Source organism: Acomys russatus, chromosome 18, assembly GCF_903995435.1.
Source record: "Acomys russatus chromosome 18, mAcoRus1.1, whole genome shotgun sequence".
NCBI classification, from domain to species: Eukaryota; Metazoa; Chordata; class Mammalia; order Rodentia; family Muridae; genus Acomys; species Acomys russatus.
The window spans coordinates 61775522-61798130 of NC_067154.1; the positions used below are offsets into that span (position 1 = coordinate 61775522).

At 46.1% G+C, this 22609-nt stretch overlaps 2 protein-coding genes across 2 annotated transcripts in view; both read left to right on the forward strand.

The window, feature by feature from the left end:
- Positions 1-22609, forward strand: part of Pcca (propionyl-CoA carboxylase subunit alpha) — an 842751-nt gene that overhangs the window by 140258 nt on the left and 679884 nt on the right. The window lies entirely within an intron of this gene.
- The window catches only part of Tm9sf2 (transmembrane 9 superfamily member 2), a 49415-nt gene that overhangs the window by 730 nt on the left and 26076 nt on the right, over positions 1-22609 (forward strand). The window contains exons 2-4 of the mRNA XM_051160993.1: positions 9209-9276; positions 10006-10099; positions 17012-17139. Of these exons, the coding sequence (XP_051016950.1) occupies positions 9209-9276; positions 10006-10099; positions 17012-17139 (290 nt within the window). The remainder of the gene's footprint in view (positions 1-9208; positions 9277-10005; positions 10100-17011; positions 17140-22609) is intronic.

A 22609-nucleotide genomic window follows, 5' to 3' on the forward strand; every position in this document is an offset into this window, starting at 1 on the left:
GAGAGAAAGAACCCATCCTGAAAATATTGGCTTCGTGGGACGTCCGCCCACAAGTTTTTCAGTTTACCAGCTGATGGCAGCTGTTACGCTGTGAGGTATAGAGCACCACAATACACCATTATTTCATTCAGTTACTAACAATTAGCCGTTTCGAGGATCGCGAGTCTCCTTGAAACCGTTAATTTTAACAGTTCAACTAATAGTTAAGAAGACGTTCATATTCCATAAATAGGCTTATTTACTAAAAATTTAAAGCTGGTGTTTATTTTATGACTGTTAACTTTACTGCAGTTGTGAATTTTGAGGTTGTTTTAGAGTGTTCGTGAGGCTATTAAATTTTTCATGGCATTTTGCAGTTGCTGTTGTTGTTTCCAGCGTTGTGTGGCCTGCTGTCAGCGACCCAGTTGGGTGGAAGGGTGTGATGGTATCCCAGCCCCTCGGAGGTGGGACACTGCCTCAAGGGTGTCCTGAGACAGGGGAGCCTCAACAGAGACAGTGCAGCTCCCAGGAAAGCGTTGCCCCTAAGTCCTGAGGAACTGAGGAGCCTTAGAGCCCGAGTAAACCCCTTAAAAGAGATCCACTGGAGAGAGGGATTCAGGACTGCCCACCTCTGTTCTGTGAGAAGAGAGAGGAGAGCAGGCAACTGGGCAGACACAGCCTTGCCGTCGGGTTTCTTAGGGGGCGGAGCTTTCTGGACTACTCACCCCAAATTGGTATAACCTGGGATGAGTCCTACTGAGGGGCTGGAGATGGCAACTACAGAGGGGGCAGTTGCTGGGCTGCTGCAGCTTTCCCAGGCAGAGGTTTGTGCCTTGAGGGGTAATAAAGTTCACAATGGGTCAAAGAGTTAGAGAGTCCATTGTGAAGGCTGTAGGCTGAAGCAGGAGAGGTTGTCCTGGACAGCTCTCATACAGCGGCAGGGTCTTTCTGAGGCAGCAAAGGTGTCCGGTTGTCTTTGAGCACTGGGCTGAATAATCTCTATAGACAGACAGACAGCTCCTGCTGAGGCGCTATCTCCACAGCCCCAGGGCGCAAAGGAGGCTCTGAGAGCCCTGAGCTGGGGAAGAGGACTGGCAGCGAGCCACTTTTAGATTTTAGTGGCCCTGCTGCTGCTGCTTAACGTGGTGATAGTGTTGGGGGGAGGCTTCCCCCACCCTGGGGAAGGTATCCTGTCACAGGGCAGCCGAGGTGGGGGCAGCGGTGATGGTGGCCCATACTTTGCCTTTAGCAAATGTGTGTTGTGTTCATAACTTCTCAGAAAAGCGCATTCCTGACTGCTCAGCAGCCAGGGAGGACAGAGGCGTAAGAAGAGGCTGATGAAAGCTGATGTTATGAAAGCTGTGGGCCACACACCTAGAGAACGTAGATGAGGAAACGTTGTGAATTGGAGTCTTCGTGGGAAGCTGATTTATTATTATGTACACAGTGCTCTGCCTGCAGGCCAGAAGAGGGCATCAGATCACATTATAGATGCTGTGGCTGCTGGGAATTGAACTCAGGACCTCTGGAAGGCCAGTCAGTGCTCTTAACCTCTGAACCATCTCTCCAGCCCTAAGTGTTGTGGGTTTTTTGTTTTGTTTTTTAAAGTTTTCACGTCCTTTGAGGTTTTAAACTTTGATAGGTGTTAGGATAAAACAGGCAAGACATACTATTTCTGAATGTTTGGGTCTTTGTTCTCAGCTGCTGTGTTGGCCAATGGGAAGAGGAATGCATTGCTGGCCTCTCTCTCTCCGGCTCAGCTGGTTGGTGTGGAGAACTTAAACGTGTTCCCTTTCCTCTCAGTGGGAAGGCACTCTGCACAGTAAACAGTTGTTACCTCAGTCAGGATGGTAACCCCTTCCCTCTGCTCTGAACAGATTGACTTTTCAGCTTAGCAGACTGGAAAGGCTAAGGTTAGGTGCCTGCAGACTCAGAGTCTGGTGGGTTTTCTTCTCTTCCATGTGCATGTGTGTCTTCCTGTGGTGGAAGGGATGAAAGAGCTGCTTTAGCCCCCTCCCTTTTTTTTGAGGACACTAAGCCATTCATGAGTGCATTGCACCCGAGGCTTGCTCATGCTCTGAAAGGCTTTCCTTCATGTACCGTTACCTGAGGGTCTGCTGTCAACCCAGGAACTGGGCACCGGAGCACATAAACATTCAGACGTAGCCCTCCATTTTTCTGAGGGAGCAGAGGGGCTTGAGAGTCAGAAGTGAGGAGAGAGGTCTTTGACACTGTTGCTCTCCTGGTCCTTCCCTCCTCTGCAGCAGGGACGATCTGCTCCTCACGTGGGTTTCTGAGAGGAAACACTGTGCTGCTTGAGTGCAGAGGGAAGCAAGTCTGGCTCAGTGTAATGCATGCAGTGTAGTCTGTTCTCATCCTACATGGGCTCTGTATGGGCTTTGAGAGACTGAGGAGTTTGCTGCCTTTAGAATTGTCACACAAGCCCTTCGTAGCTGCGCATTCCTTTACTCCCAGCACTGTGAAGGCAGGGGTAAGCTCATCTCTTTAGTTTTCAGCCAGCCTGGTGTACATAATGGGTTCCAGGACAGCCAGGGCTATACAGAGAAACCTTGTTTCAAAAAACAACACAACAAAGTTTTATGTTAAATTTCCTAACAGAGAAACAGGAGTCAATGGAACATAAAGTCCTATTTGTGTCTCTGACTTCCAATTTAGATCTTAGCCTTCATAAATTTTAAGTTTTCGTTGTTTGTTCTTTTTTAATATACCATGTTTATCATAACATGCATACATTATCTGTCTAGTCATGAACTGTGCATTCTTATTTGTAGTCGAGACAGGGGAGTATTTTACTCTCAACGCTGTACTGTCTATGGCATGTGTAACCACTTATGCTTATCTAGTATTTAGACTGCTTCCACTTTTTCTCTGTAGTAATTAGAATATATTTAGTAGGAATTATTTGTGCATTTTAAAGGTTTCTTTTTAATTACGTGTATCTGTGTGTAGCTAAATATGAGTGTTAGTGTCCATTGAGCAGTAGTGTCAGATTCCGTGGAGCTGGAGTTACAGGTAATTGTAGCCACCAGCTGGGTGGGTGCTGGGAATTGAACTTAGGTCCTCTAGAAGAGCAGTGCTGACTCTTAATGACTGAGCCATTTCTTCAGCTCCTATACAAATATTTATGGGTGTAAATTTAATTTTAATTTTATTTTCTGTGTATGAGTGTTTTGCCTACATATATGTCTGTTGTCATCTGGCCCTTTTGCCCAGGGTGTTCACATCCAATATTTGGAACTGGAGTTACAGACACTTGTTAGAGCCACGAGGATGCTGGATACCTGGATCCTCTGCAGGAGCAGACAGTGGCTTTAACTGCTCAGTCGTGTGTGTGTGTGTGTGTGTGTGTGTGTGTGTGTGTGTGTGTAGGGATCCCACTAGAGCTGGAGTTGTAGAAAGTTGTGAGCCACTGACATGGGTGCTGGGAACAAAACTCAAGTCCTCTGCTTGAGCGGCACCCCAATATTAATATTTATTTCCCAGTTACTTTGGTTTGGATTGTTGAGAGGGGATCTTACTCTTCTGACTTAGTACAAAATATTTCTGCTTTAGCTTCCCTAGTGTTGGGATTCCAGAAGTGTCCTGCTACCAGGTCTAGTTTAGTTATACATTTAAGAACTGTGTGATAAGCTGGGCCTGGTGGTGCATGCCTGTAATTCCAGCACTCGGGAAGGCAGAGGCAGTCGGATGTGAGTTCCAGGCCAGCCTGTTCTACAAAGTGAATCCAGTGCAGCCAAGGCTACACAGAGAAACCCTGTTTTGAAAAATCAAAAACCAAAACAAAGCTATATGATACCTGATACCCTTTTTACTTTTGTAGTGTTAGGTATTGAACCAGGGATTTGGAAATGTTAGGCAAGTGCTCTACCACTGAGCTACAGCCCCATTCCTGAAAACACTTTCTTGTATAACTTTCATTGCCCATTGCCGTTGAGGTGTCTAGCTTCCCCTCCCTAGAGACAAGGTCTCTCTGTGGCCTTGGCAGTCCTGGAGTTGCTTTGTAGACCAGGTTGGCCTCAAACTCACAAAGATCCAAGTGCCTCGGCTTCCCAAGTACTGGGATTACAGGCGTGCGCCACCATGCCCACCTACCTTGGACACTTTTATACTGTGTAATATAGAGATAATATCCTAAGGGGAAAGATTTTCTTTTCTGGGGCTGGTAGGATGGGTCAGCTAGTAAAGATCCTTGGCACCAGCTGGGCTTGGTGGTGTGTCAAAAAACAAAACAGGGAACACTTGTCGACATGCCTGACAATCTGACTTCAATCTCTGGAACCCACATGGTAGAGAGAACCTACCCCCTAAAAGTGTCTTTTGACCCCCACATGCTATGGTGTGCATTTGGAGGTGTCTCACACACACACACACACACACACACACAAGAGGGGAGAGAGAGAAAGAAGGAGGGGGGGCCAGATTGTTTTGTTGTGTTGTAAAGAAACGTGACCAGCTCCACCCCCTAGTGGCTAACAACAGAACAGCAAAGCTCATGGATTAGTTTAGCAACCCTGATACAATGAAAGCTTAGTCATACTTTTAACCTTCCTTTCTTGGTAGTTATTTTTAGAAGCTTTTTATAACTTGTGTCTGTTATTTTAGGAGCAGTTGCTTTCAGACATGGAATTAGTCAGATTTAAGAAAGCAGCACTGAGCAGATGCAGAATGAATGTGTCACTTGCACTTTGCATTTCACTGTGGATGTAGTATTTTGAAGGTATTTGAAAGAAGAATGGATGTGTGTGTGTGTGTGTAATTGTTGCAGATGGTCAGTATCTACTAACAGGAGATAAGCATTCTACCAGTTCTTCCTTCCAAAGGTATACAATTAAACACGTGAAACAATGTCGCAGGTGTGCCCCAGGCTCTGCTGGAACTGGCCATCCTTTTTTTATTTTCGAGACAGGGTTTCTCTGTGTAGCCTTGGCTGTCCTGGACTCACTTTGTAGACCAGGCTGGCCTCAAACTCACAGAGATCCGCCTGCCTCTGCCTCCCAAGTGCTGGGATTACAGGCGTGCGCCGCTTAGTGTCAGTCTTCAGCCACCTGTCCCACTTTGCTTGCAGGCTTCTCAGTACGTTTCTAGTTCCTTCCCTGTTGCCATGAATATTAAGTATGTGCCTGGCGTGGTGGGCACTGCTGTAACCCTGGCACTTGGAGGATGAGAGAGAAGCTCTGAGTGTGAAGCCAGCCTGTTATGCTGCGTCACATGTTCCATCCAGGATGCTTTTCCTTTGTTTTTTAAAGATTTGTTTAGTACATATACAGTGTTCTGCCATTGTGTGTGCCTGCACGCCGGAGGAGGGCATCAGATCTCAATTATAGATGGTTGTGAGCCACCATATGGGTGCTGGGAATTGAACTCAGGCCCTCTGGAAGAACAGCTAGTGTTCTTAACCTCTGAGCCATCTCTCCAGCCCTTGTTTTTTTGTTTGTTTTGTTGTTGTTTTGTTTTTTCAAGACAGGGTTTCTCTGTGTAGCCTTGGCTGTGCTGGACTCGCTTTGTAGACCAGGCTGGCCTAGAATTCACAGAGATTTGCCTGCCTGTGCCTCCCGAGTGCTGGGATTAAAGGCATGTGCCACCACCGCCCGGCTTGAGACAGGGTTTCTTAGATCTCCAGGAACTCTGTTTGTACACCAGGCTGGCCTTGAACTCACAGAGATCCAACTGCTTCTGCCTCCCTGCATGCTGGGATCAAAGGTGTGCGCCACAGTGCCCAGTAGTAAGCTTGATTTCTAAGCTTGTTTTAAATTGGAATTTAAGCCGGGCGTGGTGGTGCACGCTTTTAATCCCAGCACTTGGGAGGCAGAGGCAGGCGGATCGCTGTGAGTTTGAGGCCAGCCTGGTCTACAAAGTGAGTCCAGGATGGCCAAGGCTACACAGAGAAACCCTGTCTCGAAAAAACCAAAAAAAAAAAAAAAAAATTGGAATTTAAAGACAGGTCTGGGCTAGCTGTAGAATGGCGGGTAGTTTTTTTCTATGGACCTCAGGACTGGCACCTAAGGCTAATTAGAGTGTAAATGCAAAACAGAGAATGCATGAAATGTTTTAGCTAATTGGTAGTGTTAGATCTGTAATAAACGTAATGCTAATAAGAATATAATTTCAGAAGCTTTTTTAAGGTTACATGGGAGGACCGGCATGGTGGTGTTCACCTGTGGTCCCAGCTGGAAGCTCAAGGTCATACTTGGCTCTATAGGCAGGTCAAGTCCAACTAATTAATTTTTAAAAAGAATATTTGAAAAGAAACAGCATGCACTTGAGCACTTAGCCTTAGTTATAGCACACAGGAGAGAGATGAGTATCTTTGAAGAACTTACACATAGGGATAGAGAGGCTACTGAAAATAACATTGGCATTCTGTAATTCTGGAACACTTTGGTGTTTTAACGTTGAGTTTTGCTATAGTTCAACGTGATGACATATCTGTTAAGAGCATTGTATGCGAGTGTAGTAAAGTCCCAGGAAAAACAGCTGGCATGATGAAGAGATTGCAGCCTTGCAGTGTTCAAGGGTTATGACTCAGAGAAGACAATGGAGATGAGAAAATGGGAGTAGAGAGTTGGATGAGGCGGTCAGTTACTGAACACTTGGCTTACAGGTAAAGCAGACGTGGCGGCTCCCAAGCTGCAAGTGCTTTTACAGTTTTAGGTGGTTGAGGGAGAAAAGATAATATTATTTATAAGGATTCAAGATCACACAAACATCTGATTTTATTTTATTTTTTTAAAGAGCCCTTCAGTGTACGGCACCATAGGCATGTCCTCAGCTATCAGCTGTCAAGGCTGCTTTTACACTAGGGATACCTAAGCTATTTACTCTGTCTCTACGGAACAGAAGGGCTATAGTGACTGGAGTATACAAAGAGATTATTTCTATACCACCAGGCAGCATGGTATCCTATCAGTTAAGAGGATATTGGCCTTCTGTAACCATTTAAATTTAGCTAGCATTAAATACAAGTTAAGAAATCAGTTTTTCAGCTAACTAGCCATGTTGTAAGTGGCTAGAACAACCCAGGCGCCCAGTAGCCGCAGTGGTCTAGCCACAGCCAAGCGCGCAGGTGAAGAATGTGCCAGCAGTAGAGTTGTGTTGGGCACCGCTGCACGGCAGGAGGCGCTTAGCTTTACCCTTGGCATGTGACGGTAAAGCTTCTCAAGAGCTGGTGGAAACCAGGGTTCTCATTTCATTCTTCAGGTGAGAAAGCCCAGCCCCCAGCTGGGGTCAGAGTTAGAACTCAAGCCTGCCTTAGACAAGGCTGCGAAGGGCGTGTGCTTACTGATAGCCACTGACTTGCACCCTGTGATAGCAGTAGAGGGCTGCAGATTTTGAAACTGAAAATAGAAGTCATATACAATATAATGACTGATTCCTCGGGAGCAATCTGGAGGTGGAAACTGGACCTCCCTTTCTTTATTAGATGCTAGAATATTTGAATTCAGATGTGTCGTCATAACAGGTTTTATGAAAATTATTTTGGCTGAGTAAGCAACGCACTAGAAGCTTTGCCTTCACAGTGGTTGCATATATTTGTCTTTAATTAAATATTCTGTGATGCTGAAATATCACATCCCATCATCTTTTTAGCTGAAATGGCCAATGGTATATTTTATGCAAAGAGACATTTTTTTTAGTGTTGGAGCCAGTGTGGCTATTGAGTTGCTATTTTTCTTTCTTTAGAGGCAGGGTCTCTTTGTGTAGCCCTGGCTGTCCTGGAACTTGCTCTGAACGCCAGGCTGGCCTTGAGCAAAGATCTAAATGCCTCTGCTGGGATTTAAGGCAGCTGTTGGTGGTGGTGGTGGTTCTTAAGTAGAGAGTTTGCCTGTGATGCCCTTTACAAAGGCTAACAATGTCTTTAGGAGTTTAGGATGAACACCATAATTTTACTAGATTCTATCTGTAGAATCAATCTTTTTGTCTGTATTTTAGCAGAGTTGGCACTATTTAGATACTTTATACATAGCAACCAGTGATCTAACATAGTCCTACAAGATAATAATACCACCATTTTGCGGATAAGGAGACACGGGAGGAAACTGACATGTGAAATAATTTGACCTAAATCACACAGTTAGTAATTGATGACACAAGGTGTGGAACCCAGGCCGTCGGGCCTGCACTCTGTACTTTGGTTGGCTATATTCTACTGTTACCCTAGTGACAGTGTACTTAACTGTCAGTTTAACTTTTAATATTTTTCTTATTAGTCGGGTAGAGACAAGCATGTAGGATTCAGGAACAATGTTCGGGAGTTGATTGTCTCCTTCTAACCTGGGATCCAGATACTGAACTCAGGTAGTCAGACTCACACAGCAAGCAGTTTGACCTGCTGAGCTGTCCTGTCAGCCCTGTGGGCCCTGTTTACATTGCACATTGCACGTCCTGTCTTGCTTTTGAGGTTGGGGGTCTTAGCAAGTATGGAATACTGGTGAAATCAGAATGACACTCTGTGCGGGTTTATGTTGTCCTTGACAGCCACAGCAGGCTTAGCTCAATGAAGATATTTGTCCCAACTAAGTATCTTAAATTTTGTTTAGCACCAAAAGCATTTCAGGACATAAAAGGCTGACTTGAAAGCTTTGGTAGGAAAATGCCGTTTAGTCCTTGTTTCCCAGGAAGCTGAGTCAGCTTCTCTCCCCCACCTTTGTGCACTTACTGAGATGAGTGCTCTGGTTGTCCTGGAACAGAAATTACTAAGAGATGTATTTTGTTTTTATTCGGGGTCATGTGCATATGGGTGTGCATGTGCTCTGAGGGGCCAGAAGAGGGCATCGAGTCCTCTGGAGCTGGAGATGCAGGTGGCTGGGAGCTGCCCTGGCAGGGGTGCTGGGCACTGAACTCTGGTCCTCTGCAAGGACAGTTCACCTCTTCACCATCTCTTTCTTCATCCCCTAAAAACAGAAACAACTTTTGTGCTGTAGAAGGAAGTTTTGAATTTGGATATCAGGCTTTTAAAAACAGTGCAATAAATGCTTTTTAAAATATATTGAATATTTTAGAAAGTTCATAATTTCAACAGCATTAGAAATATTGGAGACCTTTACATCTGTGAAAGTTATATTGGTATGTTTTAATGCGTACAGTTCATTAGTTGAACATATAAGAGAATAGCTGAATAGTTCAAGCATGGAGCATTGTCTTCAGTTCCAACTATGACCTGTGTCTGTCTTCAGGGTTCATGTCCTAATTCTGTGCTTCCTCATTTCAGGCTGAGATAGAACTGTTTGTTAACCGGCTTGATTCCGTGGAATCTGTTCTTCCCTATGAATATACAGCGTAAGTTCCAGCTTGGTTTTTGTACAAACTTTTATGCAACTCATCACAATTTTGTATGTAGAACTGTATTCTTCTCCTGGAGATCGGGTAGAGATGGAGGGCACATGGTTCTGGGGCTAAAGAGGTAGAGCAGAGCATGTGCTGCTGTTACAGAGGGCCCACGCTCAGCCCCAGCAGTATAATAGATACATCTAAGCAAAGATTTTCCTTTTTTAACTGACTAAAAAACAATTTCGTTCTTTTTAAATTTTACACACACGTGTTTTGCCTGCCTGAATGTCTGTCACCACGTGCATGCCTGACTTTGGAGCAGAAGAGAGCATCAGATGCCCTGGAACTAGAGTTAGAGATGGCTGTAAGCCACCACGTTGATGCCTGGACTTGAACCCAGGTCCTGAGAAAGAGCTGAGCCATCTGTCCAGTTTCTCCTGTACATTTTATAAAGAGAATTCTGCCTCACGTTGTCCCCACAAAGAACCACTATTTTGTCTCTGAGGCATTTTTTTTTTCCTCTGAATATCTGAATGTATTTAACCATTCTGTGTAGTTTTGTTTTAAACAAGGGTAAGCTTATATTTGACTTGCATCTTGTCTTCCTCAACAGTGTCCTCTCGTCTTTCATGTCAATGTATAGTCATTGAAAAGCTGCCAAAATAAGGACCGTTTGAAGACCGGCCAGTGTTCTTCATCATTTACTTCTGTGTTTATGTGTTGATGTTCTTCCCCCAGGTTTGATTTCTGCCAAGCATCAGAAGGAAAGCGCCCGTCTGAAAATCTTGGTCAGGTGTTATTCGGGGAAAGAATTGAACCGTCACCATATAAGGTTTGTGTTTAATGTTAATTAAAAATTACTTAGTCATAGTTTTGGAAGTTTCTTTTTTGTTTTTGTTTTGAGAACTGTCTCAAGTGACTTGGATCTCATAGGTAAGAAGCAATTCCTTTCTTTTGTATCCAGGAATAATTTCTTTCTTTCTTTTCTTTTTGAATCAAAGTTTATTTTACTTGTATAGGTATTTTGCCTGCATGTCTGTCTGTGCATCACTGTGTGCCTGGTGCTCTCAAGGACCCCTTTGAATTGAAGTTACAGGTGCCTGTGAGCTGCCATCTTGTTGCTTTGAATCAAACCCTGGTCCTCTACAAGAGTAGCCAGTTCCCTTAACCACTGAGCCATCTCTCCATCCCACAGCTGTAATTTCTTAAAGCCACATTTTAGAAAGACTCTCCTTCTTGTCATAGTGTCACTGACAGTCTGTCTCGATGAGGTTGCCTTCACACAGCTGGTGTGTGCTGCAGCATGGAGACCACTGTCCACTGTGCAGCACACCTCACACTTGCTATCCCTGTTGTCGCTGTCTGTTTCTTTCTCTTCCTGAACGGTATCTATAGATTTCCTCTGTCCTCAAGTGTGACATTGACTGGGCCTCTTTACTGGTATTTTGAAGAGATTTTTTTCTTTTTTTAAGATTTATTTATTTATTATTCATGCACGGTTCTGCCTGCATGTATGCATACAGGCCAGAAGAGGGCACCAGGTATCACTGTAGATGGTTGTGAGCCACCATGTAGTTGCTGAGAATTGAACTCAGGACTTCTGGAAGAACAGCTAGTGTTCTTTACCTCTGAGTCATCTCTCCAGCCCTTGAGGAGATTTTTAAATTAAATTTTTAGCCTTGGTTTATTTAGTTTGTCTTTCTGTCTGAATTATTAAAGTATTTGGGGAGAGAGAATATAGCTCATTTGGTACGGTGCCTTTTTTTTTTTTTAAAACCATAGACAGTAGCCTGGGGTCTACCCTCAGTACCACAGAACCAATCATGGTAGCATAGGCCTGTGATCCCAGCACTCAGGCATTGGGAGCAGTGATCCCAGCACTCAGGCATTGGGAGCAGGAAGCTTAAGTGAAGCCAGCCTAAAACTACCTGAGCCCTGTCTGAAAAATGAGAACAGTATATTTGAAGCATACATTGTTTCTAGGACACTAGTTAAGTGAACCGGTACAGAGTGTAAGCTGTTCTTATCAATATATGCACTTCATCATTTCCCACAATTATTTCCCCTTTTAACTGTGATCTTTTAAACTTACTGTCGTCTCATATTAAGCAATCCTCTGCTCATTTTATGTGCTCTCCTACTGCGCAAAGAGAGTAGACCTCTGAGAACAAGTAAGGCAGTTTATAGCCATAGCATCACTATGTAAGGAGTAAGTGCTGTGGAAGAGTGTGAATGAAAAGGAAGTCTCTTCTCCCCAGTTCTACCTGAGTCCCCTTAACCTTTCTGGAAGATTTCTACACACCTGCAAGTTGATATAAGTACACTTAGGCTGGCTGACTTATATCTCGCTCGGCACTGTTCGCTGTCCTTGGTTTCCTGGGCCTCTGGCCCTGTTAGAACTCTCCCTGTAAAGACCATCGTCCTTTGACCCCACAGCTGCCTCTCCTGCTGTCCCACCCTTCCCTCCTGGGGCTTAGGCTCTGCCATTAGGACCTGGCCTCCATGTGCCTGAGCACGTCCTCTCCCTTGGCACTGTGTCACATGGCTAAGCTTGCGCTGCTCCTGATAGCCATCCTGCTCCCTCTCAGTCCAGACCCTAGTCAGTGAAGTCTTAGGTGCAGAAGGATATAATCATTGTATAAGTTTAATCTACTACAGTTAAAAAAACAAAAGAATGTTTTTATTCTTATTTTGTGTGAATGGGTGTTTTGGCTTGCACACATGTCTGTATCATGTTTGTGCAGTGGCTATGGGGGCCAGAAAGTGGCCTTGAGAACTCTGGAACTGGCTATAGGTGGTAGCTAGCTGCCCTGTGGGTGCTTGGAACCAAACCTGGGTGGTCTGGACGAGCAGCCAGTGCTCTTAAACACTGATCTATCTCTCTAGCCTCTGCAGGCTCATTTTTAATCATAAATCTGTCTTCTTCGGTATTCTAATCTAAAAGTCTGTGCTCTTAAAAAAAAAAAATCAGTGATCTTAAATTATTTTGTAAGACGGTTGAAGACCATAGGGAATGAAGTCACAGGGGAAGAACTCAGTTATGTCTGTAACGGGGCTTATCAAGCAACGGTTCCCTGCTATGAGTTTCTTTGAACAATTACTTTGATGGTATTGGATTCATTTTCTAGTACAGGGTGACTGTCAGGCATATCTGTGAAATTGTACAAACAACTTAAATATTCCAGTGGAGGAGGAGCTGGGTGGCAGTTGCTCATGCCATTGGTCCCAGCACTTGAGGTGGCAGAGGCAGGCGGATCTCTGCTGCAGGGATCCTTCCCTGCCAAGGACAGGCAGCCTTTCGCACAATAAACTGAGAAAGTCAGGAAAAGACTAGTACGCACTCATTCTGTGTAGTGTTCTGTTGCATGAACACTCACAGGCCAGAAGAGGGCACCAGATCACATTATAGCTGGCACCATGTGGCTGCTGGGAATTGAACTCAGAACCTCTGGAAGAGCAGTCAGTGCTCTTAACCTCTGAGCCATCTCTGTAGCCCATTTTTGACATCTTAACTATATGTAAGACTCTTGAGTCCTGGGACTTTGCAGATTTAATCCCTTGTCCTGGGAGCTGAGGTAAAAGTGGAACAGGAGGATGCTTAAATGAAGAAAGATGTGCATTTTCACATTAGCGTGTTCTACGTTCAACAGAAACTTTTGGGATCAGGGTGTGTGCTGAGCAGGACACAGTGGCACATCTGCCTGTAGAGATGCTAACGGCAGGCCAGGCCACCCTGAGAGGAACGGCAAGGTCCTGTCCGTCCTCCAACCAAAGTGCTAAGTTCTTCAATCCCCGAATTCTTGAAAGACTAAGGCATATGAAAACATGGCAGTGGGAGATGAGATTTTTCTTTCCAAATCAGCCATAAAGTTTGGATTCTTAGAGTCAGCCTATTTTTGGAAAATGGAGCCAAGAAAATTAGCTAAGGAGCAGGATATTGGCTGGGTTTTCATTTCCTAAGGCAGAAAAAACAGAAATGGAGTGACAGAAGAGTAAATTTGGGACATGAAAGTGTAAAGCATCTCATGCTGTCTTGTGGCTACTGTGGCACCTGCATACATTTCACACACACACCATGGACTGGCTCAGTCGGGGATAGGTACTTGGGATCGGGAGTTCTCGAAGTGTCGGTGGACAAAGATAAGGCGGGTGACAGAAACAAAACTGAGGATTGAGTTTGCGTCTGAGTGTATTTTGCAGCCAAGCAGTCTAAATTTTTATACATTCATTTCAAAAGCAGGGGCCTTGTGGTTACATGTTCCCACAGAGCAGATTCAAGGAAGTCAGTGAGCACCCAAGCATACACAGTGCAGGTACAGAATGCAAAGTTATTGTGTTGTCAGAGTTTGAATTACAGCTTTGAATGTAACAATGCAGGGTATAGAACACACAGCAAAGACGTCATCACTTGTAAGTTTACTGGTTTGGTACCAATATGCACGTGCTCCCTTTGTCCAGGGTCAGTGTTCTCTCCCTAATGGAACTTGTGCCCAGCACCTGTGTGCCAGGACAGTTCTTTCTTTAGTTCCCTTTTTTCATATCTGAGCGCCACTATCTGGAGTTTTTTGAAATACTCTTATTTCTTTGTGAGCCATAACATAACTGATTAACTAATGATTAATTTTCAGTCATATTTCTTTTAATAAGTGGAAGTGAAGCAGAACTCCTCTGGACCTGGACGGTCCCTGGCTGCAGTCCCATGTTAGGGTTGTCTCACAGCAGCGTTCATGCCTGAACAGTCCTGATTTGGGAGTGAGATAGAGTTAAAAAGAAAGAATAGATTCCAGCACAATGAGAGAAAAGAACTGCGATTCAGTTTCTCCTTGCAGAAACATCAGCCCTTGTGTAGGGGGCTCTCCCTTGTCAGGGGCCGGAGCCTCAGGCCTGTGTAGTATTTGTCGCACAGACTCCACTGGACGGGTCGTCACACACACACACACACACACACACACACACACACACACACACACACACACACAGTCTCAGTCTCTCTCTCTCTCTCTCTCTCTCTCTCTCTTAAACTTAAAGATGTGTATTTTATAATACGGAGAGTGATAGAGCAAGACACCTCTCCTGGCTACCACATATGTGCACATGGGCACTCCCACACCTCTCTGCATGCATGTACACAATAAAATTAAGTAAAAATAGGACAAAATTGAGCTTGTGTGTCATAAATGGGGATTGGTTTCCTTGACATCTAATAACATTTTTAAAGTCCACAGCAACAATGATGTAAAATATAGAATTTCCAACTAAATATAAGAAGAGGAGCATTGTTTGTGTGGCTCAACTCTCTTGGGTTATACACTAACTGGCAATTCTTAGTTTGTGTCTCTTATGCCTTGGTTTTTCTTGTTTCTTAATATTTATTTATTATGTATATGGTGTTCTGCCTGAATATGTGCCTGCACACCAGAAGAAGGCACCAGATCTCATTATAGATGGGTGTGAGCCACCATGTGGTTGCTGGGAATTGAACTCAGGATCTTTGGGAGAGCAGGCAGAGCTCTTAACCTCTGAGCCACCTCCCAGCCATGCCTTGGTTTTTCTAATCTGTAAACTGTGACTGAGAAGGCTACTGTGCCCGTTGTTGGGGCGGATACATGGTGCTTGATGAGCATAAAGTACACGGAGCGTTAGGGGAGTGTTGATTCCTGCTGTATGACCAGATGTCCCGGGCTGGGGAGAGGGCTCAGTTGGTAAAGTGATGCCACATAGAAGCTGGAGGAGCACAGAAGCCAGAGAAACCCTGGAGCTGTCCATCAGTGACAGTCAGAGCCTGCTTCAAAACTACAGTGAAGAGTGATGGAAAAGGATAGCTGACATTGGCCACACACGTGTAAAACACACGCATGCATGCACACTCACTCGCTCACTCGTTCCCTGCCTCCTTTGGTCTTTTTATTTTCTTAAAGCTGAGCACAAAAGTTGGGTCGGCTAAATCCATGACACAGTGTAGGGTTCACTGTTGTATGGCTGAGAGCAGAGATAATGTCTCTCCTTATTCACGTTGGAGATTTCTGTGTCTCTGATTCTGTCACGAGTACTTCTGTGCTACTAACTTTTCACTTTTTAACAACGAACCATGAGGTTCAAAATAACGCTACAAATACTGTGTTTTATTTAGATGGAGGTAGACTGCGGTGGAAATTAAACCGTTGGCTGACAGGTGGCAGCAGTGGGCTACACTTAAACATTCACTGTCCGCTGCTGGGTTACAGCTCAGCTGGAGTAGGGACTTCAATAAATAACACATGCAGACGTGACCCCTAGCCAGCTGTGGTGCAGGCCTACAGGGACCCCAGCATTTAGGAGGTTAAGGTAGCGGATCTTGAGTTTGAGGCCAAAATGCAACATAGGAAGACCTTGTTTCAAAACAAACAAACAAACAAAAAATGGCAAATCAAGTATACTACTTAGAAATGAAACATTATTTTGTTTTGTTTTTTGAGACAGGATTTCTCTGTGTAACCCTGGCTATCCTGGAATTCTGTAGACCAGGCGGCCTTGAACTCAAGAACTGCCTGCCTCTGCCTCTTGAGTGCTGAGATTAAAGGTGTCCACCACCACCACCTTGCTAAACATAACTTTTTTTGCAGTAAAAATTTTTGGTTTATTTATATAGTTGATACATCATGTCTTTGTGAAAATGAAGATATTTGTATGGGGGAATGTTTTTTGTCTTGTTTCTGTACTGGAGGTTGAACCAGAGCCTCATGCTCACATCTTTGCAGTGTGTTCTACTCCCCACCCTCCAGGCTAGAAAATAGTGTTTTTAAATTAAGAGTTCAATGGCTCCTAGTAATAATAATAGGTTCATCATGAGCCTATTATTGAAATGTTCTGTGAATGTCATTTATGTATGTATGTGTGTACACACACACACACAGACATACACACACACACACACACACACACACACACACACACACACACACACACACACACACACACACACACACACACACCCTCTGAATTAAATTCTGGACTCAAACTGGAGGAACCTTTAGTTTTAAATTCAGTTTTTAAAAGAATTACTATTTTTTGTTGTTGTTTTGGGTTTTTGTTTGTTTTGTTTTCTTGAAATAGGCTTTCTCTGTGTAGCCTTGGCTGTCCTGGACTCCCTTTGTAGATCAGGATGGCCTCAAGCTCACAGTGATCCACCTGCCTCTGCGTCCCAAGTGCTGGGATTAAAGGTGTGCTCCACCATGCCCGGCAAAAAAAAATTACTAATATTTAATTTACCTTTTTTAGAAACAGAATCCTGAAAATTAGCAGCCTTATACTTGAGTAAAGGGTCATGTTCACTTTGATTTTAGATGTTCAAATATGATGTTGTGGTCACTGCTGAGTCCCCTAGTGAACGTTAGAGCCACTTGATTGGTACCCTGTCCACTTGGGCGCTAGCACAGAAACCTTGGGTCCTTGTTAGTAGAAGCCATCAAGTTCAGAACGTTTAGGCTGTGCCTTCGGGGAAACTTCTCTCCCTTCTGTTTCTTCTAGATCTTATTTGCATCTAGAAAACAAGTTATCTGAGCAGGAAAGAAAAACCTGTGATAAGAAAAGTTGCAGACTTACTTTATAGAGAAATGGACTGAAGGTTCAGTCTAATTGAGTGAGCCGTGATGGATCTTAGGTGTTTTTCACCAGTATTGATGATGTAAGAAGCAATCTGTTGTCTTGAGAAGAACCTGTGTCTTTTTGGATAAGTATTAATGTACCTTTTGCTTTCTTTTTACAGTTCACATTTAATAAGGTGGAGACCTGTAAGCTGGTTTGTACAAAAACGTACCACACAGAGAAGGCTGAAGACAAACAGAAGTTAGACTTCCTGAAGAAAAGCATGCTCCTGAACTACCAGCATCACTGGTGAGAGAGGCGCAGCGGCCGGGGCTTGGAAATTACATTGTAGGCTGGATAAAATACAGCCAAGTACCTGACCTCTGTGTGCCACGGCATGATTTAAAGTGTTGTCGTGCCCTGCTTGTCTCTGCTGCCGCCCTGTTCTTTGGTCATGTGTAGTTAACATGAGAGGAAGTTTATGCTGGGGGAAGAGCTGGGTCAGTCGTCCGAGTCTGTGGGCAGGAAAGGGAGCATTAACAAAACAAATCTAACATTTGGAAGCAGTACCCCCTTTTTTTTCAAGACATGGTTTCTCTGTGTAGTCTTGGCTGTCCTGAAACTTGCCCTGTAGACCAGGCTGGCCTCGAACTCACAGCTATCTGTCTGCCTCTGCCTCCCAAGTGCTGGGATCAGAGGTGTGCGCTGCCACCACGCCCGGCTAAGTAGCATCTTCTTTCAGACCTACTTCATGTTTTGTAACCACGGAGCAACAGTAACATGTTTCTTACCAGTTTGTGTGGAAGTAAAAAAGCATGTCGTTTTGTTGTTAAATAGTATATACTTGTAATCCAATATTCAAATGCAAAATACTTTCCAGGGAGGACAGTCCCGGAGTCAGTGCCCATTCCTGAGCTAGTTGGTCAGGCTGGCTTCTTCCTGACTGGCACTGGGCCTTGGGCCTGTTGAGTCAGCAGGGTCCTGAGGAAGGAAGTGGCATCGGCAGGAGCGAGTGGCTCTGATGGCTCCTGGTACCAGTGGCTGTGCTAGCTACCATCACACACAGTTGATTGCTACATCAGTATGACGTGGGAGCTGGGTTTTCTTTGTTGTGTTCTTTCCTTCAAATTATTCACTATACTTAAAAAGTACTTAAAGTTCTGTTCTTATATTTGTTTCACTTGGCCCTTTCACCCTCGCCTATTCTAAAAGCGGCTCGTTTGTTGACTGAGCGAAGGATAAACTTCTTGGCCTGTGATTATTTATCTCTCTGGTACCATTCTGTTCTGAGAGTACTGTTTAGACTCTGCGTCCTGGGGTTAATGGAAGCGAAGACTGGGGGCGAATGTTTCATGAGTTAGAATATTGACTGCCATGGGCAAGGCCCTTGGTTCTCTCCAGCACTGCAGGCAGGGAAATGACAGGCGCAGTTAGTCCTTAGCAGCCTCCACACAGGAAGCTACCTGGGGATCTTTAGCTAATCCTTGCAGTTAGTCCACATCCTGTTTTAATGTTAGGATAGTTAATAAGAAGAAAGTCAGTTTCAGGTAGTTTACAAAGTTAGAAGGCATAGCAGTTTGTAAAGGCAGTTGCAAGCAAGTGACTCTGCTTTAAAAAAGTCAACTGGAAAAGTATTGGTAAGTAATAGTTTTTACCGTTGAATTGGCAAAGTTTATGATTTCAAGTCTGCATCATGAACAGGAATTTGGAGATTAGCAGTTCTAGACTTTAGTCCTTGAGCTCCAGGTCAGCTTTTGGAATCACTGGCTATCGGTGGCGGGTTTACTGAACCTGAGCGGAGTGCACTTCTCTGTCAGAAGAGGCTCGTGCTACATGGCCTGACTTTACGCAGAGATGAAACGTGCCCCTCCCCTCAGGGTAGTTCTTATGGGTCTCCTGTGCCCCTCACCTCAGGGTAGTTCTTAGGGGGTCTCCTGTGCCCCTCCCCTCAGGGTAGTTCTTAGGGGTCTCCTGTGCCCCTCACCTCAGGGTAGTTCTTAGGGGTCTCCTGTGCCCCTCCCCTCAGGGTAGTTCTTAGGGGTCTCCTGTGCCCCTCACCTCAGGGTAATTCTTAGGGGTCTCCTGTGCCCCTCAGGGTAGTTCTTAGGGGGTCTCCTGTGCCCCTCAGGGTAGTTCTTAGGAGTCTCCTGTGCCCCTCACCTCAGGGTAGTTCTTAGGGGTCTCCTGTGCCCCTCAGGGTAGTTCTTAGGGGTCTCCTGTGCCCCTCAGGGTAGTTCTTAGGAGTCTTCTGTGCCCCTCAGGGTAGTTCTTAGGGGTCTCCTGTGCCCCTCGGGGTAGTTCTTAGGGGTCTCCTGTGCCCCTTGGGGTAGTTCTTAGGGGTCTCCTGTGCCCCTCACCTCAGGGTAGTTCTTAGGGGTCTCCTGTGCCCCTCACCTCAGGGTAGTTCTTAGGGGTCTCCTGTGCCCCTCAGGGTAGTTCTTAGGGGGTCTCCTGTGCCCCTCAGGGTAGTCCTTAGGAGTCTCCTGTGCCCCTCAGGGTAGTCCTTAGGGGTCTCCTGTGCCCCTCAGGGTAGTCCTTAGGAGTCTCCTGTGCCCCTCAGGGTAGTTCTTAGGGGTCTCCTGTGCCCCTCAGGGTAGTTCTTAGGGGTCTCCTGTGCCCCTCCCCTCAGGGTAGTTCTTAGGGGTCTCCTGTGCCCCTCAGGGTAGTTCTTAGGGGTCTCCTGTGCCCCTCAGGGTAGTTCTTAGGGGTCTTCTGTGCCCCTCAGGGTAGTTCTTAGGGGTCTCCTCTGCCCCTCAGGGTAGTTCTTAGGGGTCTCCTGTGCCCCTCACCTCAGGGTAATTCTTAGGGGTCTCCTGTGCCCCTCATCTCAGGGTAGTTCTTAGGGGTCTCCTGTGCCCCTCAGGGTAGTTCTTAGGAGTCTCCTGTGCCCCTCAGGGTAGTTCTTAGGGGTCTCCTGTGCCCCTCAGGGTAGTTCTTAGGGGTCTCCTGTGCCCCTCACCTCAGGGTAGTTCTTAGGGGTCTCCTGTGCCCCTCAGGGTAGTTCTTAGGGGTCTCCTGTGCCCCTCAGGGTAGTTCTTAGGAGTCTTCTGTGCCCCTCAGGGTAGTTCTTAGGGGTCTCCTCTGCCCCTCAGGGTAGTTCTTAGGGGTCTCCTGTGCCCCTCACCTCAGGGTAGTTCTTAGGGGTCTCCTGTGCCCCTCATCTCAGGGTAGTTCTTAGGGGTCTCCTGTGCCCCTCAGGGTAGTTCTTAGGAGTCTCCTGTGCCCCTCAGGGTAGTTCTTAGGGGTCTCCTGTGCCCCTCAGGGTAGTTCTTAGGGGTCTCCTGTGCCCCTCACCTCAGGGTAGTTCTTAGGGGTCTCCTGTGCCCCTCAGGGTAGTTGTTAGGGGTCTCCTGTGCCCCTCAGGGTAGTTCTTAGGAGTCTTCTGTGCCCCTCAGGGTAGTTCTTAGGGGTCTCCTCTGCCCCTCAGGGTAGTTCTTAGGGGTCTCCTGTGCCCCTCACCTCAGGGTAATTCTTAGGGGTCTCCTGTGCCCCTCAGGGTAGTTCTTAGGAGTCTTCTGTGCCCCTCAGGGTAGTTCTTAGGGGTCTCCTGTGCCCCTCAGGGTAGTTCTTAGGGGTCTCCTGTGCCCCTCACCTCAGGGTAATTCTTAGGGGTCTCCTGTGCCCCTCATCTCAGGGTAGTTCTTAGGAGTCTTCTGTGCCCCTCAGGGTAGTTCTTAGGGGTCTCCTCTGCCCCTCAGGGTAGTTCTTAGGGGTCTCCTGTGCCCCTCACCTCAGGGTAATTCTTAGGGGTCTCCTGTGCCCCTCAGGGTAGTTCTTAGGAGTCTTCTGTGCCCCTCAGGGTAGTTCTTAGGGGTCTCCTCTGCCCCTCAGGGTAGTTCTTAGGGGTCTCCTGTGCCCCTCACCTCAGGGTAATTCTTAGGGGTCTCCTGTGCCCCTCAGGGTAGTTCTTAGGAGTCTCCTGTGCCCCTCAGGGTAGTTCTTAGGGGTCTCCTGTGCCCCTCAGGGTAGTTCTTAGGGGTCTCCTGTGCCCCTCAGGGTAGTTCTTAGGGGTCTCCTGTGCCCCTCAGGGTAGTTCTTAGGGGTCTCCTGTGCCCCTCAGGGTAGTTCTTAGGGGTCTCCTGTGCCCCTCAGGGTAGTTCTTAGGGGTCTCCTGTGAGTGTGGTACATTGCCTGCTACTCACTGTCCCAGGCTGCTGAGGGGGCTAGGATTATTTTCTGAATTAGTAAGCAACATGTGCGTGCAAAAACCTCCGGTGGTAAAGAACAATGTTAGGTAGCAAGGAGGAGCCGTCCAGCACTGCCAGGTGCTGATGCTGTGTGTCCCCTCCTGGGCAGCACTGTTTGTCGTGCGTGTTTCCATCTCTGCATTTGTGGTTATGGGAAAGAGTGGGTATCGTTAGAACTAAAACAAAGCTGACGTATGATTGTGTGCTTTATTCTGTTGCTTGCTTACTTAAAGACGTGCTAGGCATTTCCCTGGTCGGATGCCTTTGTAGAGCTGTATGCTTCATCTGCCTGTATAGTTGCGTGAATTCCGTGATGTGAATCGTGATCTCCCTACGGAACATTGTACCCACACGTGAAGTCTTCATTCTCGGTATAGAGAAGAGTTTACACTTTTTTTACTTGAACTGAGTAATTTTCTGGTTTTATTTGGGTCATTAAAAGTGGGTTTCAGATTTTTGGGACTGACTTTATCCATAGCCAGAGCAGCTCTGTCATTCTAGGGCCTTTGCTCCCAACACCAGCTGTCCTGTCCACGCTGACGACCCTCTGCTTTCTGTCTAAGAGTGTAAATCGGGGCGTGGGGAGGGAAGGGAGGGAGGGGGAGAGAGGGAGGGGGAGGGAGGGGAAGGAGGGAGGGGGAGGGGGAGAGAGGGGGAGGGGGAGGAGAGAGGGGAAGAAGGGACGGGGAGGGGGAGGGGGAGGAGAGAGGGGAGGGGGGAGGGAGGGGAAGGAGGGAGGGGGAAGGAGGGGGAGAGAGGGGGAGGGGGAGGGAGGGGAAGGAGGGAGGGGGAGGGGGAGAGAGGGGGAGGGGGGAGAGGAGGGAGCGGGGAGAGAGAGAGAGGAGGGGGTCGTTGTGCAGGCGTGTGTATTGCTGGAGACCAGATATAGGGTCTTACTCATGCTGAGCAAGCACTGTACTGAGCTACACCCACAGCCCTTGACGATGTCTTTTAAATGTAATCATACTTAGCTAGTTGCCTTAATACTCAGTGATCAATTCCATAGACCCTGTAGACTGCAGTTAATGCTAAGTCTGCTGTGTTAAAACCACACAGCACAACTTCATTGCCAAGTTTCATTCCTTTTTGCCGCAACTTTGGTCTCATCAGAAACTTTTATAACTGAATTATCGGGCACGTAAGTTCTTGATAATAAAGCTGTATTGGTGGCTGTTTCTGCGCTGAGGCCCTGGGATGTAGAGGGAGGAAGCTTCTCTACGCTGCAAGGGTGGGGCTGGCCACCCCACTTGGACTCTTCTTCCACACTCTCGCATTGCGGTGAATTGGAAATAGGGTTGAAATTTAAGTGATAGCCTCTAAATTTTCTTAGATTTATTTCAAGCGGTTTCTGTTCCTGTTTAATACATCCTAATACTTGAGATAGCTATTAACATCAAGGCATTAAGTAAATTACAAATAAGTAAAATGTTTCTTTTTAAAACCACAATTGCCCCAACTTCCTTATTGCAACAAGCGCCCTTGATTTTTTTGTAAGCACTCTAACTTTTATGTAGCATTTTCTTTCTAGCTGGCTAGCGTAACGACAGTTTATGTTGCCTGTGTGCACTCACTGGTTATGCTTCATTCTGTCT